Source organism: Debaryomyces hansenii, assembly GCF_000006445.2.
Source record: "Debaryomyces hansenii CBS767 chromosome F complete sequence".
Classification (NCBI taxonomy): Eukaryota; Fungi; Ascomycota; class Pichiomycetes; order Serinales; family Debaryomycetaceae; genus Debaryomyces; species Debaryomyces hansenii.
Window position 1 is genome coordinate 1,478,320 of NC_006048.2, and position 23,747 is coordinate 1,502,066.

At 35.7% G+C, this 23,747-nt stretch overlaps 15 protein-coding genes across 15 annotated transcripts; 8 read left to right on the plus strand and 7 right to left on the minus strand. All coding sequences in view use genetic code 12, as the record gives it.

Moving 5' to 3' along the window:
* Positions 1 to 79: 79 nt before the first annotated feature.
* DEHA2F17468g (DEHA2F17468p) lies at positions 80 to 1,174 on the plus strand (the record flags this gene model as incomplete). The annotated part of the gene is made up of 1 exon (XM_461121.1): positions 80 to 1,174. One exon carries the CDS (start codon positions 80 to 82, stop codon positions 1,172 to 1,174), a length of 1,095 nt encoding a protein of 364 aa, XP_461121.2.
* Positions 1,175 to 2,387: 1,213 nt separating this feature from the next.
* On the plus strand, positions 2,388 to 3,200 carry DEHA2F17490g (DEHA2F17490p; the record flags this gene model as incomplete). Its single annotated transcript, XM_461122.2, has 1 exon — positions 2,388 to 3,200. The coding sequence occupies one exon, from the start codon at positions 2,388 to 2,390 to the stop codon at positions 3,198 to 3,200; it is 813 nt and encodes a 270-aa protein (XP_461122.2).
* A 213-nt stretch (positions 3,201 to 3,413) lies between these two features.
* DEHA2F17512g (DEHA2F17512p) lies at positions 3,414 to 4,766 on the minus strand (the record flags this gene model as incomplete). Its single annotated transcript, XM_461123.1, has 1 exon — positions 3,414 to 4,766. One exon carries the CDS (start codon positions 4,764 to 4,766, stop codon positions 3,414 to 3,416), a length of 1,353 nt encoding a protein of 450 aa, XP_461123.2.
* A 207-nt stretch (positions 4,767 to 4,973) lies between these two features.
* On the minus strand, positions 4,974 to 6,176 carry DEHA2F17534g (DEHA2F17534p; the record flags this gene model as incomplete). Its single annotated transcript, XM_461124.1, has 1 exon — positions 4,974 to 6,176. One exon carries the CDS (start codon positions 6,174 to 6,176, stop codon positions 4,974 to 4,976), a length of 1,203 nt encoding a protein of 400 aa, XP_461124.2.
* A 129-nt stretch (positions 6,177 to 6,305) lies between these two features.
* DEHA2F17556g (DEHA2F17556p) lies at positions 6,306 to 6,767 on the plus strand (the record flags this gene model as incomplete). Its single annotated transcript, XM_461125.1, has 1 exon — positions 6,306 to 6,767. One exon carries the CDS (start codon positions 6,306 to 6,308, stop codon positions 6,765 to 6,767), a length of 462 nt encoding a protein of 153 aa, XP_461125.2.
* A 399-nt stretch (positions 6,768 to 7,166) lies between these two features.
* Positions 7,167 to 7,259, minus strand: DEHA2F17578g (DEHA2F17578p; the record flags this gene model as incomplete). Its single annotated transcript, XM_002770798.1, has 1 exon — positions 7,167 to 7,259. One exon carries the CDS (start codon positions 7,257 to 7,259, stop codon positions 7,167 to 7,169), a length of 93 nt encoding a protein of 30 aa, XP_002770844.1.
* An 837-nt stretch (positions 7,260 to 8,096) lies between these two features.
* On the minus strand, positions 8,097 to 10,043 carry DEHA2F17600g (DEHA2F17600p; the record flags this gene model as incomplete). Its single annotated transcript, XM_002770799.1, has 1 exon — positions 8,097 to 10,043. One exon carries the CDS (start codon positions 10,041 to 10,043, stop codon positions 8,097 to 8,099), a length of 1,947 nt encoding a protein of 648 aa, XP_002770845.1.
* A 172-nt stretch (positions 10,044 to 10,215) lies between these two features.
* Positions 10,216 to 12,438, plus strand: DEHA2F17622g (DEHA2F17622p; the record flags this gene model as incomplete). Its single annotated transcript, XM_461126.1, has 1 exon — positions 10,216 to 12,438. One exon carries the CDS (start codon positions 10,216 to 10,218, stop codon positions 12,436 to 12,438), a length of 2,223 nt encoding a protein of 740 aa, XP_461126.2.
* Positions 12,439 to 12,509: 71 nt separating this feature from the next.
* Positions 12,510 to 13,244, minus strand: DEHA2F17644g (DEHA2F17644p; the record flags this gene model as incomplete). The annotated part of the gene is made up of 1 exon (XM_461127.1): positions 12,510 to 13,244. The coding sequence occupies one exon, from the start codon at positions 13,242 to 13,244 to the stop codon at positions 12,510 to 12,512; it is 735 nt and encodes a 244-aa protein (XP_461127.2).
* Positions 13,245 to 13,406: 162 nt separating this feature from the next.
* Positions 13,407 to 13,886, plus strand: DEHA2F17666g (DEHA2F17666p; the record flags this gene model as incomplete). Its single annotated transcript, XM_461128.1, has 3 exons — positions 13,407 to 13,437; positions 13,499 to 13,594; positions 13,666 to 13,886. 3 exons carry the CDS (start codon positions 13,407 to 13,409, stop codon positions 13,884 to 13,886), a joined length of 348 nt encoding a protein of 115 aa, XP_461128.1.
* An 82-nt stretch (positions 13,887 to 13,968) lies between these two features.
* Positions 13,969 to 14,960, minus strand: DEHA2F17688g (DEHA2F17688p; the record flags this gene model as incomplete). The annotated part of the gene is made up of 2 exons (XM_461129.1): positions 13,969 to 14,853; positions 14,910 to 14,960. 2 exons carry the CDS (start codon positions 14,958 to 14,960, stop codon positions 13,969 to 13,971), a joined length of 936 nt encoding a protein of 311 aa, XP_461129.1.
* Positions 14,961 to 15,243: 283 nt separating this feature from the next.
* DEHA2F17710g (DEHA2F17710p) lies at positions 15,244 to 15,783 on the minus strand (the record flags this gene model as incomplete). The annotated part of the gene is made up of 1 exon (XM_461130.2): positions 15,244 to 15,783. The coding sequence occupies one exon, from the start codon at positions 15,781 to 15,783 to the stop codon at positions 15,244 to 15,246; it is 540 nt and encodes a 179-aa protein (XP_461130.2).
* Positions 15,784 to 16,157: 374 nt separating this feature from the next.
* DEHA2F17732g (DEHA2F17732p) lies at positions 16,158 to 20,045 on the plus strand (the record flags this gene model as incomplete). The annotated part of the gene is made up of 1 exon (XM_461131.1): positions 16,158 to 20,045. One exon carries the CDS (start codon positions 16,158 to 16,160, stop codon positions 20,043 to 20,045), a length of 3,888 nt encoding a protein of 1,295 aa, XP_461131.2.
* Positions 20,046 to 20,601: 556 nt separating this feature from the next.
* Positions 20,602 to 21,684, plus strand: DEHA2F17754g (DEHA2F17754p; the record flags this gene model as incomplete). The annotated part of the gene is made up of 1 exon (XM_461132.1): positions 20,602 to 21,684. The coding sequence occupies one exon, from the start codon at positions 20,602 to 20,604 to the stop codon at positions 21,682 to 21,684; it is 1,083 nt and encodes a 360-aa protein (XP_461132.1).
* Positions 21,685 to 21,974: 290 nt separating this feature from the next.
* On the plus strand, positions 21,975 to 22,550 carry DEHA2F17776g (60S ribosomal protein L9; the record flags this gene model as incomplete). The annotated part of the gene is made up of 1 exon (XM_461133.1): positions 21,975 to 22,550. The coding sequence occupies one exon, from the start codon at positions 21,975 to 21,977 to the stop codon at positions 22,548 to 22,550; it is 576 nt and encodes a 191-aa protein (XP_461133.1).
* Between the last annotated feature and the right edge of the window lie 1,197 nt (positions 22,551 to 23,747).

The window sequence follows — 23,747 nt, forward strand, 5'->3', positions numbered from 1 at the left end:
ATTCTATAATTTTTTTTTGTATTTATAACTGTTGACGTGTTTAAAGATCTTCCAAATTTGTTACTACATAAGCCAGAGAATGAAGCTCCTCACTCTTATAGGATGGATAATTTTATTGTCGGTAACATTCGTATACGGTAAGGACTATTACGGTATATTAGAATTATCAAAAGATGCGGATGATAAACAGATTAAGCTGTCGTACAGGCAATTGAGCAAGAAGTACCATCCAGATAAAAATCCATCGCCAGAAGCGCATGAAAAATTCATAGAAATAGGTGAAGCTTACGAAGTGTTGTCTGATCCCGATAAAAGGGCCAAGTACGACCAATATGGGGATCCCAATGGACCACAACAGGATGATATGGACTTGGGAGATATTTTCAACCAGTTCTTTGGTGGATTCGGTGGGGGTTTTGGTGGGGGAGGTGCTAGACAAAGAGGCAAGAGAAGAGGAGATAATACCAAGGCGAACATGCATCTCTCGTTATACGACTTCTACAATGGTAAAGACGTGGATTTCGATGTGGACATGTTGAATATCTGTAACGCGTGTGAAGGAACCGGGTCTGAAGATAAGTCGAAACATCAATGTGACCGGTGTAATGGAAGTGGTTTCCTCAAAATGCAAAGACAATTGGCTCCGGGTATGATCCAGACATTCAACACGCATTGTGACAAATGTAACGGGAAAGGGACTACTATCAAACATCACTGTAAAGAATGTGGTGGGCAGGGAACAGAAAGAGTATCAAGACACTATAATGTCTACGTTCCTTCGGGTGCGCCTCGAGACTCCCACCAAGTATTAGAAGGTGAAGGAGATCAGAATCCCGATTGGATCCCGGGCGACCTTATCTTAACTTTCCGGGAAGAGTTTACATCGAGTTGGGGTTACAGACGGATCGGTAACAACCTCTACAGAACAGAAGTGCTCACTCTCAAGGAGGCAGCACACGGTGGATGGAAGCGCCATATTCCATTCTTCGACTCCATTGATCACGAAATGACCATCCAGCGTGCCAAGGGAGATATCGTTATAAACGGCGAGGTTGAAACCATCCCGCACAAAGGTATGCCAATTGCCGGTGAAGACGACCATTTTGGCGATTTGTTCATTGACTACAAAGTCATCATTCCCGAACCATCCGCCCATTCCAAGGACGAATTGTAGTTCAATCTCGTCCCTATAGAGTATTATACACATATTACATATCTGATCTCTCCGCCGTACACGGTTACATATATAAAACTGCACTTCCTATAGATTTGTGCACCCCATTATCCTCGTGTAATCTAGGCCATCACAAATTACCCCAGATCTGGGGTCGTGTATCGTTCCAATACACACTTTTTCATTCACATATACTACCTGTTGGATTTAATGTACCCTCGGAAGCCTTGGTATTGTCCTTCACGATTACGATACATATATCACCCGTATTATGTGCACCTTCCTCTCGTTATCGCATTTTCTGGTCGCTACCTAACCGCAAATTGTCTTCATGCTTCTTGGCTCATACGACTTTAATTGCTTCGCGCAATCTTTCCCCGGTGCTTCGGCTTCCACGCCTTATCTCACCAGCCACTATTCCCTACTACCGCGATTATGTAGTTTCACGTTGTCTTCGGACCTCCATCCTTGGGTTGATCTACTTCCTGTACTCCGTTTATTCACCCTTTTCACCGTCCATACGTCCTGTTCACTCATTTGAAATTTATCCCTCTGTCCGTTCATTCGGTCTTTCGCTCGTTATTCTTGTCACTCTCGTATTCTGCTCTCCTCTATGCCTATACACTCCCCGGTTTGGTCAAATGTGGTTATCTAGTGGAGTTCAGTAATTTGGGCCTGTATTAGCCACGAGATTCTGCATTCGTTTTAAGTTTTCAACTACCGGAACTGCCGTGCTTTTACTTCCCCGATTGCTGTGTGGCTAGTGTGGGGCAGAGTTTGCAACAAGGTCCCATACTTACATAATCCTTCATCTAATATATAGTCTATTTCTTATGTAATCACACGCCAGCAGCGGTTTTTCTTAAGCTTCTTAGTAAAGCTTAACAGAGGCGGTCTGAGCTCCACCTTTCGTGGTAAAAAAAGTTTAAAAGTAGAACAAATCCTTTCAGAATTTTTTCATAAGGACTAAATGTTGATATAGGTTGTATTTTTTTGGAGATAGACAGGAAGTTAGCTGTCAAAATTGGGATATTGATAATAGAATAACCAGAAACATACTATAAACATGTATAAAACCATAAGCACGACTAGCTTGGATAATGTAAAATTTACCCTTCGGTCAGAGTCTATAGAGTCTTTCTCCTTGATAAATGACATAGGGATAGACAGGGCTTCGGACACCGAATCGGGCGACAACAAATACGACACGAGCATGTACGATCCACAGAGCGTGACGATGGGTGAAATAATAGCGAAGCTACCAGGAATGCATAAGACTAATACGATGGAGGAATTCCTCGTAGTAGAAGATTTTTTTGCCAATAGCTTGATAAACATGAGAGAATTCTTTGCTATAAGCAACGGAAGGCTCATTGCTCCGATCGCGGTGCAAACTTTGGGGCGTATGAGTTTGTCGCAACAGAATGAGTGCATATTTATGGTGAAGGACATATTGGACCATGTCAACTCCTTACAGTCGTTAATAAGTACTTTTAATGGCAATTTAGCCACTAAGTACGACAAAATTAAGTCACATCTTCGGTTATCTATCTTGCTAAATGTCAAGAACTTTGGCATACTCGAAAATTGCAGGGCGATGATGCTGGCGCTCTTCGACATGAAAAAATTGTTCGAGGAGTTAAATTTCCACAGTGTGCATAACTTACTCGACGAAATAAACGACATGGTGTTTGATTTCAATAGTCATATAGAGAACTTCGCCGGTGATGCTCCAGATGCGAAGAACACTAACATATCTAATGGTACAAACATCAACTACACGACATTAATGAAATACATATACCAGATCGAGTCTACATTAAGTAAACTGTCTTCATTTATAAATAACGAATGTGCATATTTCCAGAGTATTATAAACGAAGTAAAGATTGGATTTTACGACTTTTTCCATCAATTCACAAAGCTTACGCATGACAATTACGACGACAATACCGTGTTTCGCTACGAAATACTACTGTTTGATGACCACTTAAAGACCCAGTATATAACGTGCCTGGAGGATTAGCTTTAAAATTTTATATTTGCATTATAATGAGATCTTACGTTCATATTTTTGTTTTGTAATATGTAGAGTATAGTTGCGGTAACCTGAAATTGCAAAATAATTCAAGATAACGTGACCGGGCTGCAAACCATATACTTCTGCAAGCACATAATCATGTAGAATTGGAGCAGCAGCGGATAGTTTAACCAGGTGCATTCGCTGGGTGGTGCTGCTTTATTCGTTCTTTCTGGTTCCAGCTGATGGGTTTCTCTTGAAAATACCTTGTACTATTTTATAAAAAATCAACACCACACCCGCAATGAATATTAAATTCGTAACGAAATTAATTTTCTTGATCAGTTCATTCCCACGAGGTATATTAATCTGTAACTGATTCTCATGAGACAGAAGATGATAGAAAACAGTATTGTCCGTAAAGAATCTCTCATAATTTCCTCCGATGTCTAATCTATTATCAAAAGGACTACTCTCTAACAAATATGAATCTTTGACATCACACCCATAAAATATCAATGGATCATTGATACCAGTTACTCTTATGCTACTTTCGTTGTTCGGTAATTGATATCTTGAGTGTAACGGTAAGCTTATTTGTTGATTATTTTCAATTTCCATTAATATCTCTGAACCCCATTCGTTAATTTTATACTCGGGCAATTCTAAATCCGTATTTCCAAAATTAACATATGATGTGAATTCTTTGGGCAATTGATATTTATCAACAAAAAATGACTTGTTTAAATCAAGGTAGTAGTATAATTTACATTGAATCAAATCTTCGTCATTTGGTATATCAGAATGAATATCGGTCTTTAAGAATGGGTGCATTCCATTCTCTTTAACTTGTGACGAATATGTTCCCCTTGATTGTCTTTGCCTCCTTTTAACATGGAAAAGAGTTTTCTGTAAATATTCTTCATTCTTGTCATCGTCACCATTCAAAATAACTCGTAATCCCGATAACACGATATCATCTTCGGAACTGATGCCTTTTTCTATGAGGAATAATCCTATTTCTTTATTGAACTTTGAATTTTTAGTAATCGTGGTATTAGCGAGACTTTTACCATTTAGTTTAAGAACAACCTTTTCTCCGTCATAAACATATTCGATATTCGGCAGAACTTCCAAATTCACGTTCAGCTCATTGCCAGTCAATTTCCTAACATATTCAATAAAGCTTTCAGAACCTGTGCTAGGCTCATGATAAAATAAGGTGTCTAATGAATTAATCCACCCATCTCTTGGAATATCAAACAAATTGGTCATCATTTGATTCAATTCATTAAAAAATTCCTCTTGATTAAAACCTTCATCTCCAATCTTAGGTTTACAGTAGATATTTAGCCCAGCTTGGTATTTGCTGAAAAGAATCAGTTCACTATGGAATTGATTTAGCTGTATTCTTAGCTTATCAATATATTTGAATTTTGGTGTTTGTAGGATAAACTTGTCCTCGCATTGATAGTCAATTGAAGATAATTGTAAATGCGACGAATCGACGGCTTCAATGATCCCATCATTGGATTTAGTTGGGTTAAATATAGTGGTTCTTTGTCTAATCATTGGATTCGATGATATAATAAGGAAGTAATATGTATTTTTATCTATTCGTAAGTTCATACAGGTCGGACGTTGAGTTTACCATTTAACCTCAATCAAGTACAATGATTTACGAAATTTTATACCATGACTAAGAATAATATTTCTAAATGACGACAATAAATAACTAAATAATATATATTGTAAAATATGTAAATGGAATTGTTTGATCTACGTAGTTTTCCAAATTTTAGAAGAATAATGTTTGGCAAATGCCAAAGGATCATTGATTTTCCCGTTCTTTGGGATTTCTAATTGGGACGCAAACGAACCTATAGGCAAAACTAACACATCACTAACAAGCTTTGGAATTGTCAAATCATGGAATTCTTGCCATGTAATTTTTTGGTAAATTGAGCTTTGTATGTAGTTATTAAAATAATTCATGATCACATCAGTCCAAATCCCACTACCAGTCCATTTCAATATTTTCAATGTCTTTTGATTGGAGCTACCAGACAATTTTAAGTCATTAGGGATTTCTTCTTCTTTTAGGTTCAATTTTAAAGTTTTCTCTGTGATTCGACTGATAATTTCCCTTAAAATAGGATGGCCTGGTTTAGCTTGCATTATGAATTGACCGAATTGTAGTCTACGTGCTAATTCTTGTCTCCAGTTATTCAGATTCGAATCAGTTTCAACGCTAATGATCATTCCGAGTTCCAGAGGTGATACATTTTCTGGAATCCAATTAGGGACTGGTTGTAATGGATATGTATCGATGTCTGCATAAACTCCACCCTTGGCAAAGAGAATTAAATAACGGAAAAAATCCATTCTCAAAATGATTTCTGGCATTAACTCATAGGCTTTAACGACCTCTGGCACCGAATTGTACAAATATTTCACGACAGTATGAGCAGTATCATCATTGAAAATTTCATGAACAAAGCCAGGATTCTTATACGCCCATTGCTGTTCTCCTTCCTTGTATTTCTTACCAAAATTCTCATCGTGTAAACCATGTTTCCAAGTTTGCCATATGTACGCTGGGAATCTCGCGTCAGACTCATATGGATATAAGTATATCAATTTATCTCTTAATGAAAGGTTTGGATTTTGATTTTTTAATATTCTAATCTGATTAACGAGATTTTCGTTCATTTTTTCCAAATGTATCAATCTCTCATCTTGTTTAGCAATCAACTTCTTGTTTAATCTTTCTAATTTATTCAAAAACTCATCTTGTGTCTTTTCGTTCTGGTTATAAATCAATTTAGAGATCCCTAGAATATTTTCATTAGGGATGTTTTGAAACACTTTCTGGAAATTCTCACTTGATTTAGGTAAAGTTAATAGCTTTGTGAGTACTAATAATATCGCTATTACTATTATACTTATCACGATAGGTCTTTTACGCTTATTAAAATTCATGACTTACGAAGTACCATTAGCTGTTCTTTTGTTTTGAAATCCCAAAAAAATTCTCATAATGCGATACCAAAAATAAAAAAAAAGAACAAACGTTGACATAATTAATCAACGTTAATCAATATTAGATAAATGTTTGAGCTATATGGAGGAGCAGTCACTACTGTATTACCAGCTGGTATAGTTGATGTCTCGGATATGAGAGAAGTCCCTGATAATCAAGAGGTATTTATAATAGAAGATGGAGACAAAGACGTATCAATAATATTTGATTTGTTAGAACAAGTAGATGCACAAGATATCAATGCGGCCTTAAGAATGCATATTGACGATATGTTGGAAACAAACCAATTTACCATGATGGAGGAAATTGACCTGAAAGTCTTGAATACTAAAATCCACACATGTTATGTGAATTGCAAAAATTCGATTCATTTAGTAAGCTTAATACGGTTAAGCAAAGTTGAAACCGATATAGTTATTTCAATGCATGTTGGTGAATCAGATATAGAAGCTGTGATGGATAAGTATTATGGTATTTTCAAAGTTGCTGGAGAAAATTTCAATATCAAGAACTGGGAATTATTCAACTAAATGAAAACTATACTCCATTATATACACGAGATATTGTATATAGGGGATGAATAAATGCTATAATAATGTTATTATTAGGAATGTGAACAAGCTTAGGGATCAATAATAATTATAAAGGATTATAAGATCAAATCCTGCAACATAATCTGATATCATAAATTTTGTGGTATATAGAAAACTACTAGAAATTTACCGACAACTGAATCACATTGTTTTGGGATTACATCCTTCATTTCACGAACAACGATGGAATATTGAATATAAAACATATCATTTATTAAATCATGGTGCATGCGCTCAATTACAAAACAATGCATATTACGAGTCACCTTACCTCTCCATGCTATTAATGCTATTTCTCGTATTCTTAACACATTGACACTGCTTCACTTCAATTATTTACATGCTTGTCTGGTTACCGGATAATATATTACCAAGCAAATCCACCTTATATTGTGACAATAATCTGGTCGCAAGAAGTGTATTCAACATGGTATTTATTGAAATAAAGTCCCCAGTTGCAATGTAATATCCATATTCGATTGAAATGACTGTAACTGTTTTAAGAATATTTAGGATGCAAAAGAGTATAACCGAAAGAAGAATCGATATAATCGTATTCAATATAATCGTCTCTTCCTTTGATAAAACGGGGATCGGTGTTGAATAAACATAAACTTAATTCGATTGGTATATCTACTGAATTATGAGTCAAGCAAGTTAGTTAAAAACGTATGATGAGTTCTCCATATTTATATATACTCCTACTACGCCGTTTATTCCCGCAGTCGTATGAGAAAAAATCGGTATTTTCGGCTTTGAGTATCTAGTTCTCCATATCCGTTATGAATCAGCATAGTGGTCATTTAGAATAAAGCTTTCGGAAGGTAGCGTTAATAAGCTGCATTATGAGATACCATACATTACTTATTTGCTCAATCTTTCAAAGTTGTGCTTGAAAGCTTTTGTGCGACTTCAAAAATTAGAACTTCTGAGTATTCTATTAGGAATTTTGCCGACATGAACGGCATAAGCTTTATAGATTTATGCAATTTGTTAACCGTTTTATCGATCCTCAGTTTCTGTAAATATCTTCCCCGACTAAATTAGTATATAATAACCTTCGTTAATGGATATAATTTTCTCAAATTTTATACGATAAGAATACGACAAATATAGACTCGCTGGTCAGCATATATTTCTAGAACCCACCCCTGAAAGCTACCTTGAAACCTTATATGTCGCATGTAATAAAAAAGATGGTCAGAATATTTCAGTATGTAGTGCTACTATGAGTCTTGCTGCAAAGTATTACGTAAACAAATGCAGCTAATGAGATAGTCTGGAAATTATGGTGGTCAATTTTTCTTCTATGATAGTGTTCTTAATGGTATGTTTGAATTTTTTCAAATAATGGATCATATGAGACCCTTTTAAATCGAGATCGGAAATATAAAAGCTTAAGATTATACTATTGTACCCAATTAAGTGGTCCATTATTTCGGTAGTTGGCTTGATCAACCGAATCTTCTGTTCTGAATCATTTAGTAAATTAAGATTACTCAACAGAATATCCTTATCATTTTCAATTATATTGATTATATATCCCATTGCAAATAAAGACGCATTTATTATATTGTCATCCATCGTTTTGTTAATTATATTGTCATAATTATGGTTAATTAACTTAAGCAACGGCTCTATATGCGACTTGAAGTATTGGTTTCCATTAGTGCTCACCAATACTAAAATTTTCATTATACTCATCTCATTAGCTTCGACCTTGAATTTCTCTATATTACTAAAGGATTTATTAATATGGGCCTCTATGTCACATATTTTGTGCGTCGGATACCTTTGATAATAATTCTCAAAATATTTCAAGTTGGGTCGGGTCCAAGATTTGATAATTGCAAATATCTTAGGATTGTATATTCTTTCTTGCTCAATTACCAATTCGGTAATATCTATCCATCTAGTGTCATCCATGAAATGTATTAGATTATCTCTCGTAACATTCAGAACATGTAAGCCGGATATTTCAAAGGAAAATGATTCGAATAATAATTCAATGATGTCGTTCCCTACTTGATCTATAATCTCCTTATTAGAGCTTTGACCAAGAAACCAAATAAAGTTTTGTTGGATCAAGTATATAATTAGCTCTCTTCCGTTCTGAGGAGTTAATTTCATCACTTTAGACAATAGCTTATCTAGTCGTCTGACAATTTGATTACAGTTCCTTATTAAAAATTCCTCATTAAAACTCTTTAAATCGATCAATGAATTTATCAATATTTGATTATTATTTTCAGTTGTCTCTCCTCCGTTGAAAATGAGTCCTTCCAATAAATATTCAAGCTCTTCCTTATCAGAATTCCTCTTGCCCAAATTTCGCAAATCGTTTATATTAACAGTATCTTTACATGAATCTTGATAATCATAATAATTACTGATCATTTCTTTATTTATAATTTGATGTTCTTCCAATGATTCGGCCTCTTCTTGTTCTAATAAATAGCTTCTCTGTTCACCATACGTCTTGTGTTTCAGTGACATGCTATTTAATTTAGATTTAATCATAGCCGGCTTCGGCACAATTTCTACCTCTTGATTCAACGACTTATATATACCATCTAGATCAATATTATTGATCACCAGTCCAACTACTTCCTGGTTTTCTTGTTTCATTTCATCCCCCCTAGAATAAGCTTCTAACTTTTCGGGTTTGGATTCAAAACTGCCTATATTCTCAAATAAGTCGTTCCATGCATCTTTTTCATTTGGCGTCGATTTTGGTGTTTTTCCTGGGGACGAAATATCACTTCTAGGTGTCGAAATCACCTTTTTGGGGGACGATGACGGCAGAATTAGTTCCAATATTTTCTTCTGTGGTTGCGTTTTCTTTCCTGGAGATCCTCGATATGTCTCTATTCCCATATTTGAACTATTCATGAGAGAATCGATTACTTTAGTATACCGTTTTGGAGATTTCGTTAAGTGATCTTCGACTAACGCGTCATCTATTTCCTTAGGCGATTTCCTGGGTGATTTTTTAGGCGACCTCTTGACCCCTTTGTCTATTCTAGCAGAAGGTAGTAGTTCGCCTTCCATGTGCCTTTTCATTGTGGTTTCTTGCATTAATTGTGATAGCCTACTTCCACTTTCAAGAGTTTCAACAACAGCATGTTCTTCTTCATCGCTCGAAAATATCAGCACCTCCAGGGGTAAGTTTATCCCTTTCCTCCTTTTATTGGCCTTTCCATATACGACCATCCCTCAATGCTGAGTATAATTTTGTTGCTTGTACTTAGTCGTTGACGTTCTATGATCAACCATCTATCAAAATTTTCACGTGATTAAAACGCTGTTATTGTTGATTCAAAATTTATAGTATCAACACATTGCCAACTAATCAATAAATAGGGTCTTATCCAACACTATAAGTATGTCATTAGAAAAAAAGATTCGGAATTTCTTGCAAGGTCCAAGAAAGGGTGAAACTTTTGAATTAAAGAATGGATTAGTTTCGCAATATAGAGGTGAACGAAAAGATGCCATTCAGCGGGTAATCCAAGCCATGACGGTTGGCAAAGATGTTTCTGCATTATTTCCGGATGTGTTAAAGAATATAGCAACATATGACTTGGAACAGAAGAAATTGGTTTACTTATACCTTATGAATTATGCAAAGACACATCCTGAATTATGTATATTAGCTGTGAATACATTTGTTCAAGACACGGAAGATCCAAATCCCTTAATCAGAGCATTGGCAATACGTACTATGGGATGTATCAGAGTAGCGAAGATGGTTGACTATATGGAAATCCCATTGCTGAGGACGTTAAAGGATGATAACCCATATGTGAGAAAGACAGCAGCAATTTGTGTAGCCAAACTATTTGACTTAAATTCTGAAATGTGTATTGAATTTGGCTTTTTAAGTGAGTTATCGAAGTTGATTAAAGATCCTAATCCAATGGTTGTTGCTAATGCATTGAATGCGTTGTTTGAGATAAAGGATATGAATACCAATCCAGATTTAGAAATCATCGAAGTTAATAAAGGGATGGTCAGTAATTTGTTAATGTGTTTGAATGAATGCACGGAATGGGGTAGAATAACAATTTTAACAACCTTAAATGATTATAAGGCTGAAACTTCCAATGAGGCGAATCACATCATTGAAAGAATTATACCACAATTGCAACACGTTAATCCTTCAGTGGTTTTATCTTCGATTAAGGCGATCATCAATCAATTGGACTCAATTTCAGTAACTGCTCAAAGGTCTTCGATTTTGAAAAAGTTGTCTGCTCCGTTGGTTTCATTAGTCTCATCCTCAATTCCTGAAGCGCAATACGTGGGTTTGAAAAATATTAGAATTATCTTAGAAAAATATCCACAAATCTTATCAAAGGAACTCCGTGTATTCTTCATTAAGTATTCTGATCCATTATACTTGAAGTTAGAGAAGTTGGAAATTATGGTAAGATTAGCCAACGACAGTAATAGTACATTGTTATTGGGAGAGTTAAAAGAATACGCCATGGAATTTGAAAGTTCCTTGGTAGCAAAAGCAATCAGGTCAATTGGTACGGTTGCAATCAAGTTAACTGGATGTGTTATTAAATCAGTTAACTTAATATGTAGCTTAATTGACCAAAGAGGAGGGGATTTAATTATCAATGAATCAATTATTGTTTTAACAAACATATTGAGACGTTATCCAGGTAAAAATGATTTAATTACTCTAATTGTTCCAATTATTTCAAATCATACATCGGAATTAAGCAAGAACGAAGCCTTATCTGGATACATTTGGCTCTTAGGTGAATATCCAAAATACTTTTCACAATTAAAGCAAAATTTGCTGGACTTAATCGATGGCTTTTTAGATTATGAATCTTTGTTACAACTAAATATTTTGACCACAATTGTCAAAATTAATTTGTCGATTGAGAATCAAACGTATTCTAATTATTTGCAAAAAGTTTTAGAAATGGCTACTAAAGATTGTGAAAATGCAGATGTTAGAGACAAAGCATATATATACTGGCGTTTGTTGTCATCTTCGTCGAAAGAATCTCAGAAAAAGATCGTTTTGTCTAAGTTACCTCCAATTAAAACCACAATTGCTTCATTCAACCCAGTCGTATTAGAAGCTTTGGTGAAGGAATTATCGACTTTAGCATCGGTGTATCATAAACCGTCGTTTACCTTTATTGACCCTAACTTATATTCACCTTTATCTAGTGACCAAGTGACAACCAGAAGATCTAAATCCCTGAACAAAGATGAAAATATTGAAGATTTGACTAATCTAGCAAAACAAGAGATAATTAATAATTCTAAAAATGAAAATTTGCTTGATTTTGACGATGATGAAGTTAAACCTGATAATAGTTCTAGTAATGGCTCTGCCTCATTGCTAGATGAACTAAATGATTTATTTTCCGCCCCTTCTATGCCTTCGCAAGCGCAACCAACGCAACCTGTACAGTCTTCAACAAATGATATACTAGACTTATTCAAGACATCAGCTCCACAAAGTAGTCAACAAAATCAAAACTTGACACAAGGCATTGATAATTTAAATATCGATAATACTTCGTCATCATCTAGTAATCAAAATAAACTAAACAATGATCTTTTAGATCTTTTTTAACGTTACAATCTTCTATATATGCCATTTTTATGTTCATTCGTAATACATAAGTAGTATATATACATATATATCTATACATTCTGATTCAATAGCTTTTGTATTATGTTATTTTTGATACTCTCTTCATCTTCGGTCGAATCATTATCGCATTTAGCATCCTCTTGGTCGCCAATATAGCTCGTATCTACTAGTTTCAAGATCTTCGATTTAATATCCTCACTAGTTTTATCAATTTCGCTGATTTCGTTTCGTTTCATGTCAATTTGCTTCCTTAGTAGCATAATTAGACTCTCTCTGGATTGATGAGGTCTATATGTATTTAAAATATGATTTATGTTTATTAAAATCAACTTCAAATCTTCAATTTTATAGTGAAATTGTTGAGGATCGATAGACACTACGCCAATTAATTCCAAAAAGTTAAGTAATAATGAATCCATTAGTTTGTGTAATTCGTCTATCTTAGTGTTTGAAGTTATCAATTCATCGTCATCCTTGTATAGTTGAGTCCATCCCAGTTCTTTTAAGCCTGGTAATTTATCTTCAAACGACCATAAATTACCAAATCCCCTATAATGATCTGCATCCGGCTGCTTAGGAGGAACTAAGAACTTCAATTCACCTGGTGGTTTAATATCTTGGTCTTCTTTCACCTGTTCTAGGTCCGTCTTATCTATTTGCATTTCATCTTGGGCCTTGTTCTTCCATATTTCCAAGTTATTTAAATTTTGTTCCGTGAAATATTTAAAGTACGGAGGTGGTGGTGGATACAAAGAAGATATTATATCCTCGTTAGTACTAGTCATGGTGCTATGATTAATTTTAATAAGAAGCAGCTATATAAAAGTTTCATTGAGCTACATTCGTTTTAGTAAGAATCGCACTTCAAAAATTCGCTACCTCTTTGGTTAAATCTTACTTTTAATTCTTATCCTTCTTTATAATCTCCATACAAATATAACCTGAGTATGAGTGACGATCATATGGAAATCGACAGTCGTAAGTAACTAATTGGTCATTATATTGTTGGGACGAAATACTAACGAATTTTACTAAATAGATCTTGAAAATGAACAACAAATTGAATCAAAAGCAAAATCTTCAAAGCAGAAATTTGAAGTAAAGAAATGGACAGCTGTCGCCTTCTGGTCTTGGGGTATGTATCACAACCTAATAATGGTATTGTTGATATTTATTTTATATTATGAACTCTTACTAACTTTTTAGATATAATTGTGGAGACTTGTGCAATTTGCAGAAATCATTTAATGGAGCCATGCATAGAATGTCAGCCTAACACTTTAAATAATTCAAACGAAGAATGTATTGCAGCTTGGGGAATGTGCAATCATGCTTTCCATATGCATTGTATTGCTAGGTGGTTAAAATCTAGAAATGTATGTCCATTAGATAACAGAGAATGGAGTTATCAAAAATTTGGTAATTAACCAAGTGGCTTTTATATTGTATACTATCTAATTATGAATCGATTTCACTATGAATTATCAGTGCTTGTAGTTATCCACCTATTTACTGTTCACTCCAATACCTCCAACATCTTTGAAACGATCCTAGAACCTCCAACGTTAAGCAATTACTACTTAAGCTATTTATACTGGCTGATACGTTTTCATCATTTATACTTCCAACTAGCTCTACAAAGAACACATATTGCCATTGCTTTAAATGTGAAGGTCTGGAGTTAATTGACGTTAAATTGATGTTATTCTTCTTGAATGTGTCCAACACGGCACATAATGCCCCAGGATCATCATGATCCAAAGTGAAAATTATCGAGGTAACGTATGCCTTTGGATGTGAATCATTCTCCGGTCCTAGCGGATGTGAATTAATCTCATCGTAACCCAATACCAAAAACCTTGTGGTATTATTGGAAGAATTTTCGATATTTTCAAATAGTATTGGTAACTGGTATAAGTCTGCACTGATCTTAGAAGATATACATGCACTTGTACCAGACTTATCATTATTTACAATTTCTGCTGCCTTAGAGGTTGAGTCACTATCAAGTTTACTAATCTTTTTGGTAATATGCTTTGATAAAAATTTGGTTACTTGACCCCATACTTGCGGATGTGAATATATAGTTGTTACATCATCCAAAGTTTTGGCATTAGACAAAAAGTTATGGTGAATTGAAACAAATTGTTCACCAACAATTCTAAATTTTGGAGCTATATGCTGGTTCTCGTCGTTGTTTTGGTCCTGGCTCGACGGTATGTACCAATCTCTAAGTAAGTCATAAGTATACACCACCTGTCCATTAGTTGAGTTCTCAAACGGAACCACTGCATAGTCGACTTCTTTTGAGTCGAGTACTTGAAAACAGTCAGATATGGCTGCCTGTGAATATATTTCAACATCTGACTCAGTGCCAAATTGTTGTATTAATGCCTTAACCGTTAGTTGTATCCTAAAGTATATTGTTTACTCTGAATAGGTATACTTACTTGGTGAGTATAAGTGCCTTCCGGGCCTAAAAATGCCACTTTCAATGTCATTATTATCTACTACTAATTATGTCTGATTATATCTGATTAGATCTATTGATGTTCGGAGAAAAAATTAATTACGTAGCATCATTCATAGTGCGCAATTCCCAAGAAGCTACATCTTCAGGGGTACAAATAAGAGATCATGTTAGCAGGATTTTATAGATATAATACAGTAATTAAAACATCATGATTATAGTCATTCATTAGCGAGTCTATACTTGTATATACAATATTTTTGACTTTTGCCCTTTTGACCTTCACGTCCAGTCTGACGATTTCCACAGGTGAACTAAAGGAATTCCTTAGCCTTTCTTCTGAAAGCATTGCAATCTCTTAACCATTGCTTGTAATTATTCAACGAATAGATTCTTTCTCCATAGTAATCAGGAACTGGATTGGAGAAAGATTGCGACGATGGATCCACCCTGTGATGTTTGATTTTCTGCAAGAAAATCTGGTCTTTTATTTTGAATTGATGCATGGCCGCTTTATTCTTCAAGCTGAACAACGCAGTACCGATGAATGGTCCAAACAAGTATCCAACACCACCACCTAAAATGACGGCACCACCCATGACCATAAACGGGTCCAATCCCATGATAGGTTTATCGACCTGTATTTCGATGTTTCCTAAGTAAGTCAACGTTATAAATGCACCCGCTAAACTGGTAAATGCCGACGATGCCACATTAAGCCTATTATTTTGCTTCTTCAAGTTTAAGTACTCGACCCAATTTAATGACGACTTTCCGCTTGAGTTAAAACGAACCGATCTGCCAATCGTATTGATCAGCCTATTGTAAATCCCAATATTTTTGAGCATAAGCATATTCTATAGTAATTCCTTCTTTGTACAAATATTGAACCTCCTATTCAATGTCAACCTACGTGATTAGACATAGTATGATCTTCCTTTGCTCGGGAAATTTTCATAGCTTTGTGGTTTTGTGTCATTATCGTCAACTGAACACAAAAACGCGGAAAATTTGGTGAGGATTAATTAAAACTCAACCAAATCGTAACACTACTTGATTCTAGGTCCAATCAATTAGATAGTTCGGAAATCTAGAGGCTATTTATTAACTGAATAGCGTATATTGTTACAGGTGTATATAATAATAGCAAATTCAGTCTATATCCGAAAGAGAAGACATTTATTCGTTCATTTTCTTACCCAGTTATTGACCATTAGAAAAAGCGGACATGAGTGAAGGGCCGATCGTAACTAACGGAAACGTTTTACATAACGGTAGCGGGATTGGTGGCGATATATCTGTGTCACGTCAGGCTATTTCTGTATCGTTTCCTGAGACCAGAGAGCAGCTAAACGCATTATTACATAAATATCAACAATTGATGAAAGCGTCAAATGAAGCGAAGGAAAAGCACGATAATTTTGTTAGATACCTTGAAAATAAGGAGAATGGTGTAAGCGATTTCAAGGGGACATCTAGTGATGTGAGGCCGGTGTTCAAGGACCCTACAGAAGAGGAAAGATTGGCAATTGAGAATGTTTTTTACAAGATTAGTGAGCAATATCAAGAGTTTGTCAAGAACGAACAGACGTTTTACGAATCTATAAAAGCACAGAAATCGGAAGAATCTTTGGATTTAGAATTGTTAGAGAAACAAATTGCCGGTTTGCAGTTCTTGTCAAAGGATTTGGATTTACCAGAATCGCTACAAGAAGATTACGAATCCGTCATAAATTCCGAAAGTGAGTCTGTTCGTAATAAGGATACAGACAGATTCATTGAGGCATTTTTAAGGTCCAAATCGAATTTGAATGATTTCATGAAAAGGGCTGAATCTTTGGGAATTAAGGTTCCTCAACCTCTTGGCTCGATCAATCCAATGCATGCGCCTGTTGGTAATTATTATACAGAACAAATGATCTCCTCTAAGATATCAAATCGTATAAGGGAGCTTGAAAATTTGCCTGCAAACTTGGGTACTTTCAAAACTGATTCCTTAAAAAGTCAAACTAACTACGATGATTTGAAAATTAAGGCCTTGATTGAATTAAAATCATTGCAACTTTTAGCAAAGCAAAAGCAATTAAAGAAAAACCTAATTATCAGCCAAGCAACGAACTCACATTATGATAATTCCGATTTAAACAAAGTCCCACTAACATTGCAAGCAAGAAGATCTATATATATCAGGCCAAAAATTATTCAACCAAATCCACATTTGCTCGCTTCACAATTAGAAGAGAAACGTAAATTGGAAGCCAACAGAATAAAGCACGCATTACACGTTGAAAAAGTTCAACAAATTTTAATCAACTCCGAAGATTTTGTAAATAAAAAGCTTAACCGCTTAAATAAAATTTCGACTATTTCTAGAGCTATCAATCTGTTCCATTCTGTTACCGAAAAGGATGAATCGAAGAAGTTGGAAAAAACTGCTAAACAGCGTTTGCAAGCTTTGAAAGCAAACGATGAAGAGGCATATATTAAATTATTGGATCAAACAAAAGATCACAGAATTACGCATTTATTAAAGCAAACCAACACATTCTTGGACTCTTTGGCTCAAGCCGTTAAGGTTCAACAAGTCGAACAAGGAGCGGATGATATTTCAGGTGAGAAGCACATCGAGAATGAAGTCGTTCCTGAAAAAGAAGATAATGTAGAGGAATTACGAGAAAAGATAGATTACTATCAAGTAGCCCATAGAGTCAAAGAAGAAGTAAAAGAACAACCTTCTATTCTTGTAGGAGGTACCTTGAAAGAATATCAAGTAAAGGGTTTGGAATGGATGGTATCTTTATACAATAATAAATTGAATGGTATTCTTGCAGATGAGATGGGTTTAGGTAAGACTATTCAATCTATATCTTTAATAACCTATTTAATTGAAAGGAAACATGAAGATAAGTTTTTGGTTGTCGTTCCATTGTCAACAATTACAAATTGGACAATGGAGTTTGAAAAATGGGCACCTGCTGTTGATGTTATTGTTTATAAGGGATCTCAACAACAACGTAAATCCATGCAAGCAGAAGTCAGATCTGGCGCATTTCAGGTTATTTTGACTACTTACGAATATATTATAAGAGAAAGGCCTTTGTTGTCTAAATTTTATTATTCTCACATGATTATTGATGAAGGTCACAGAATGAAGAATGCAACTTCTAAATTATCTATTACTTTGAAGAACTATTATAAGACCAAAAATAGATTGATTTTGACCGGTACACCATTACAGAATAATTTACCTGAATTATGGGCATTATTAAATTTCGTTTTGCCAAAAATTTTTAATTCCGTTAAATCTTTCGATGAATGGTTTAATACACCATTTGCTAATACAGGTTCACAAGAAAAAATTGAATTAACTGAAGAAGAATCATTATTAGTTATTAGAAGATTGCATAAAGTTTTAAGACCGTTCTTGTTGAGAAGATTGAAGAAAGATGTTGAAAAAGATTTACCTGACAAAGTTGAAAAAGTTCTTAAATGTAACTTATCTGGTTTGCAATACGTCTTATATCAACAAATGTTGAAACATAACGCATTATTTGTCGGTGTTGACGTTGGAGGAGCGAAGTCTGGTATTAAGGGTTTAAACAATAAGATTATGCAATTGAGGAAAATTTGTAATCATCCTTTCGTTTTCGAAGAAGTCGAAACCGTATTAAACTCGACCCGTTTAACTAATGATTTAATTTGGAGAGTTAGTGGTAAATTCGAATTACTCGACAGGGTTTTACCTAAATTCAAAGCTTCGGGTCATAGAGTGTTGATTTTCTTCCAAATGACTCAGGTCATGAATATTATGGAAGATTTCTTGAGATGGCGTGACATGAAATATTTAAGGCTTGATGGTGCTACAAAAGCGGAAGATAGGCAGGATATGTTGAAGGATTTCAATGCACCTAATTCGGATTATTTCTGTTTCCTTTTGTCCACTAGAGCTGGTGGGTTAGGTTTGAATTTACAAACAGCAGACACCGTTATTATTTTTGATACTGATTGGAATCCACATCAAGATTTACAGGCTCAAGATAGAGCGCATCGTATTGGTCAAAAGAATGAGGTTCGTATTTTGAGATTGATTACCAACGATTCTGTTGAAGAAGTCATTTTGGAAAGAGCACATCAAAAATTAGATATTGATGGTAAAGTTATTCAAGCAGGTAAGTTTGATAATAAATCGACTTCCGAAGAGCAAGAAGCTTTCTTAAAGAGATTATTAGAAGCAGAGGCAAGTAATGATGACAATGAAGAAAATGATTCATTAGATGATGAAGAGTTGAATGAAGTATTGGCACGTTCAGAGGATGAGAAGGTATTATTCGCACAAATTGATAACGAAAGAATTATCAATGAAAAACTCGCATCCAGACAAGGAGGTCCTAAAACAAGACTATTAGAAAAAGACGAGTTGCCTACTGTTTTCACGGAGGACGTATCACATCATTTCGAGAAAGACACTAAAGAATTAGCTCGTATGAGAGACAAGAAAAGGGTGAAGTATGATGATGGTTTAACTGAAGAACAATGGTTGATGGCTATGGACAATGACAATGATACAGTCGAAGATGCGATTAGGCGTAAAGAAGTCAGAGTTGCAAAAAGAAGAAAGAATAGAGGAGGGTCTGCTGATTTATTGAGTGATGATGATGAAGATATAGTGGATGGCGACCTAGACGAAGAGAACTTGAGACCAAGAAAAAGATCCCGTCGTTCAACTACTCCCCAAGCCAATGGCTACACAGATAATGAAGACGACATTTCGGAATTGGAAAAAGTTGATGACTCGAATGAGTTGGTCGAAAAATGTACTATCGTACTCGACGAACTTTGCCAATTAACTGCAGAAGCTGATGGCCACAACATTTCGGAGATTTTCATGACATTGCCTTCAAGAAAACTCTATCCAGATTATTACCAGGTAATCAAACAGCCAACATCAATTAATCAAATTAAAAAGAACTTGAAACAAGAAAATTTCGAGTCTTTCGAATCATTTATGGATAGCTTACAATTGATGTGTACAAATGCGAAAACATACAATGAAGAAGGTTCTTGGGTTTACGAAGACGCTACGACCGTTGAAAATTTCCTTTCGTCTAAAATTTGAATGTAATATAGTTTAAACTCTAATTTATTAATATTTCCCTAAAATTATAATTAAAAGTATTACCTATTTTGTAACTTTCACTTCATTACCAGACCCTATTGTTGCAAGGGCCAATAATAGTGGCTCTTTTCTATATTAGCAATCTTGAGTAGCGCGAGTCGCATGCACGCTGGGTTGCAGGTTGCACTCTTATAAAAGAAACATACTAGAAGTATCGCAGTGAATGGTACTAGTTGTAATGAGTAATACAGGGTAGTTCTAGAGATCTATAGAAATTATGTATTGGTAACGTAAGGAAAAATCGAAATGGATGGGACCATTTTATGCAAAACAAGTAGTTAATAATTTGAGCGATATTTCCGGGTGATGGTATTATTAATAGCTCCCCTTCTAGGTCATAGGCTTCCGTGCGTAGAACATACCATATAAATTCATTCAATTCTCCACTATTAATTATAACCAATTACTAAAGTATTGATAACTAATTATAATAGGTCAATTGACATTTCATATCTATAATAATTTTGATTAAACTAGACTTTGTTAATTTAATAAGATGTCTACGGCTGCATTCAAAAGACAAAGCGTTCCACTTTCAAAACTCTTCCAGAGTTATGGGAAAAACAATTCACAATCCAAGTACGGGGGTTACTTCCTTGCTACATTAATTGGGTCTGGTATTTTGGCTACTAGTTATTTCAACAATAATAAGAATGGCAACACACCTTCAAACAATCACAAAAAGTTATTAGCTGGCTCTGGTATTGTTAATACTGCGGCCATTCCAAAGGGCAAGTCAATCAAGGACTATCAAAGTCTTTATAATGAGATAGCCGAAAAGGTCAGAGACCAAGATGATGCAGATGATGGTGCTGGTCGTTATGGTTTACTTACACGTCTCGCATGGCACACAAGTGGTACTTACAAGAAAGAGGATAACACGGGGGGGTCATACGGTGGTACCATGATCTATAAACCTGAATCGACTGATGGCGAAAACTCTGGATTGAATCATGGAAGGGATTTCTTGCAAGAGTTTAAGGATAAGTATTCCTGGTTGAGCCATGGTGATTTATGGACTTTAGGTGGAGTAGTTGCAGTCCAAGAATGTGGAGGACCAAAAATCAAATGGAGACCAGGTCGTCAAGATATCAGTGACAAGACAAGAGTTCCAGAGAATGGTAGATTACCAGATGCTTCTAAAGACGCTGATTATGTGAAGGGTGTATTTGGAAGAATGGGGTTCAATGAACGTGAAACTGTGTGTTTAATTGGTGCTCATTGTTTAGGTAAATGTCACAAGGAAAACACCAACTACGACGGCCCATGGGGACCTTCCTTCAACATGTTTACAAATGACTTCTTTGTAAGATTATTGCAAAACTGGCACGTCAAAAAGTGGGATGGTAAGAAACAATATGAAGATGACGAAACCAACTCGTTTATGATGTTGCCAACAGACATGGCCTTGAAGGAAGACTCTAGCTTCCTCAAGTACGTCAAAATGTATGCCGATGACGAAAAGTTATTCTTCAGTGACTTTGCCAAAAATTTCAGTACTTTACTTGAATTGGGTGTTACATTCCCCGACTCCATTAAACCAACTGAATTCAAAACGTTAGATGAACAAGATAAGTAAGTTATATAGGGACTATGTGCCAATATGAATAAATCAAGTACTTTATCTGAGTTACTGTGTAGAGCTTATCTCGTAAAAGCCCTATTGTTATTCCGTATGCGTATTTCTCAGTATAATATGTGTATATTTGAATCCGCCAATATTTTGCAAATTCATATTTGTGATTACACGACTGAAAAATTTTTCAGTCTCCGTGTGAGACGACCAGACTTTCTACTGAGTATATATATTCATTAAAAAGTTTTCCAGTGAAATTTTTATTATTTCTCCATCATCATCAGCAGACAAAAATGAAGTACATTCAAACCGATCAAATCTTAGATATTCCAGAAGGTGTCACCGTCCAAATTAATGCCAGAAGCATTACTGTTACCGGACCAAGAGGTACTTTAAAGAAGGACTTAAAGCACATTGATGTTACCTTCGCTAAGGTTAACAACCGTGCTATCAAGATCACTGTCCACAACGGTGAAAGAAAGCACGTTGCTGCTTTAAGAACCGTCAAGGCCTTAATTGCTAACTTGATCACTGGTGTCACCAAGGGTTACAAGTACAAGATGAGATACGTCTATGCGCATTTCCCTATCAACGTTAACGTTGTTGAAGTTGATGGTCAATCTTACGTTGAAATCAGAAATTTCTTAGGTGAAAAGAGAGTCAGACAAATCAAGATCTTCGATGGTGTTTCAGTTGAATTTTCTGCCAACCAAAAGGATGAAGTTGTCTTATCCGGTAACTCCTTAGAAGCTGTTTCTCAAAACGCTGCTGATATTCAACAAGTCTGTCGTGTCAGAAACAAGGATATCCGTAAGTTCTTGGATGGTATCTATGTTTCCGAACGTGGTGTTATCGACGAAGAAGCATAAATTAATATGTCAATTTAGTTACAATTCTGTATTAATACATCCTCTTTGTTTATATTTTCATTTTGTTGAGGTTTCCAGGGTATATAGTCAATGTGGTTTTTCAATTGGGTTAACCCTGTCTCATGTGAATTGTTAAAGAGCTCAAAGCAATACAGAGCCACCAACGATTCACTGTAGTAGCGAGATTCGGGTTATTGCACGCGATTTTTCATGGCATTTTATGGTGCTCGGTGATTTATTTTGCAATAACTTGAAGCGTAGAAACATGCCCTGTGTTGTTCATGAGCTCGTGAGTCCGGTCGAGGAAGGCCTCCTATATGCCCTATAGCAGGAGGCCTTCGTTTTATCTTTAAGCCGTTTCTCTGGTTATGAGCGCGGATCTATTGGAATAATAGCTTCTCAATTGGTGCAGATTGTCGCCGGATCCGTAGCTTGTCGTTGATACATCGCCCTATTCTACTTGTTCCTACCGTTTCGATCAGGGTGCATGTTGAATATATTGAGCTACTAACAACGTGCTTGGTTTACATGCCTCCTATAAAGTTCTGGTATAGGTACGTGTCAAACACCTCTCTGTATTTACGTTCTGAGAACTATTGCAGCCATCCCCGGGGGTTCATAGAAGCAACTGTAGCAGTTTTTTTCCGTTTCAATCAAAATTAGACGTCGGACCAAAAGGTATCGTGTTCTCCTACGTCTAGTATGCTTACCTCTATGTAGATGGACCTAGTTCTAACTCACAATGCATCAACTGCTGGCCACTAAAAAGGCCTTCAAGTTATAGGATCAACTCCGAGGGCAGGCCAATACCGGAAAAACAAGTATCGGTTAACGGCAATAATGAATATTTTATTGCCCCAATATTGTCCTGGTATCGCTTCCAATCAACGCCTTTCATAATTCTACCATATTACCCAAGAAACCATGTTGTATGCCGTAAAGAACCCATCTATGTCGTTCAACGCTTCTGGTTTACCTTTTCGCGGAGTTGTAGCGACTACAGTCTACGCTGCAACTCTACAACATGCCTAAATTATGAACCTGAGTAACTTTATACTACGTTTAGCGGCCCCATGCCGGACATCTTTCTCAGTGCTACGGGTATATGATGCACGCTTGGCAGTAGTATTGGTTCATTAAACCTGGAGAATGACCGGAGAACAAATTTATCCCCGGAGATGTCGGGGACGGTCGGTA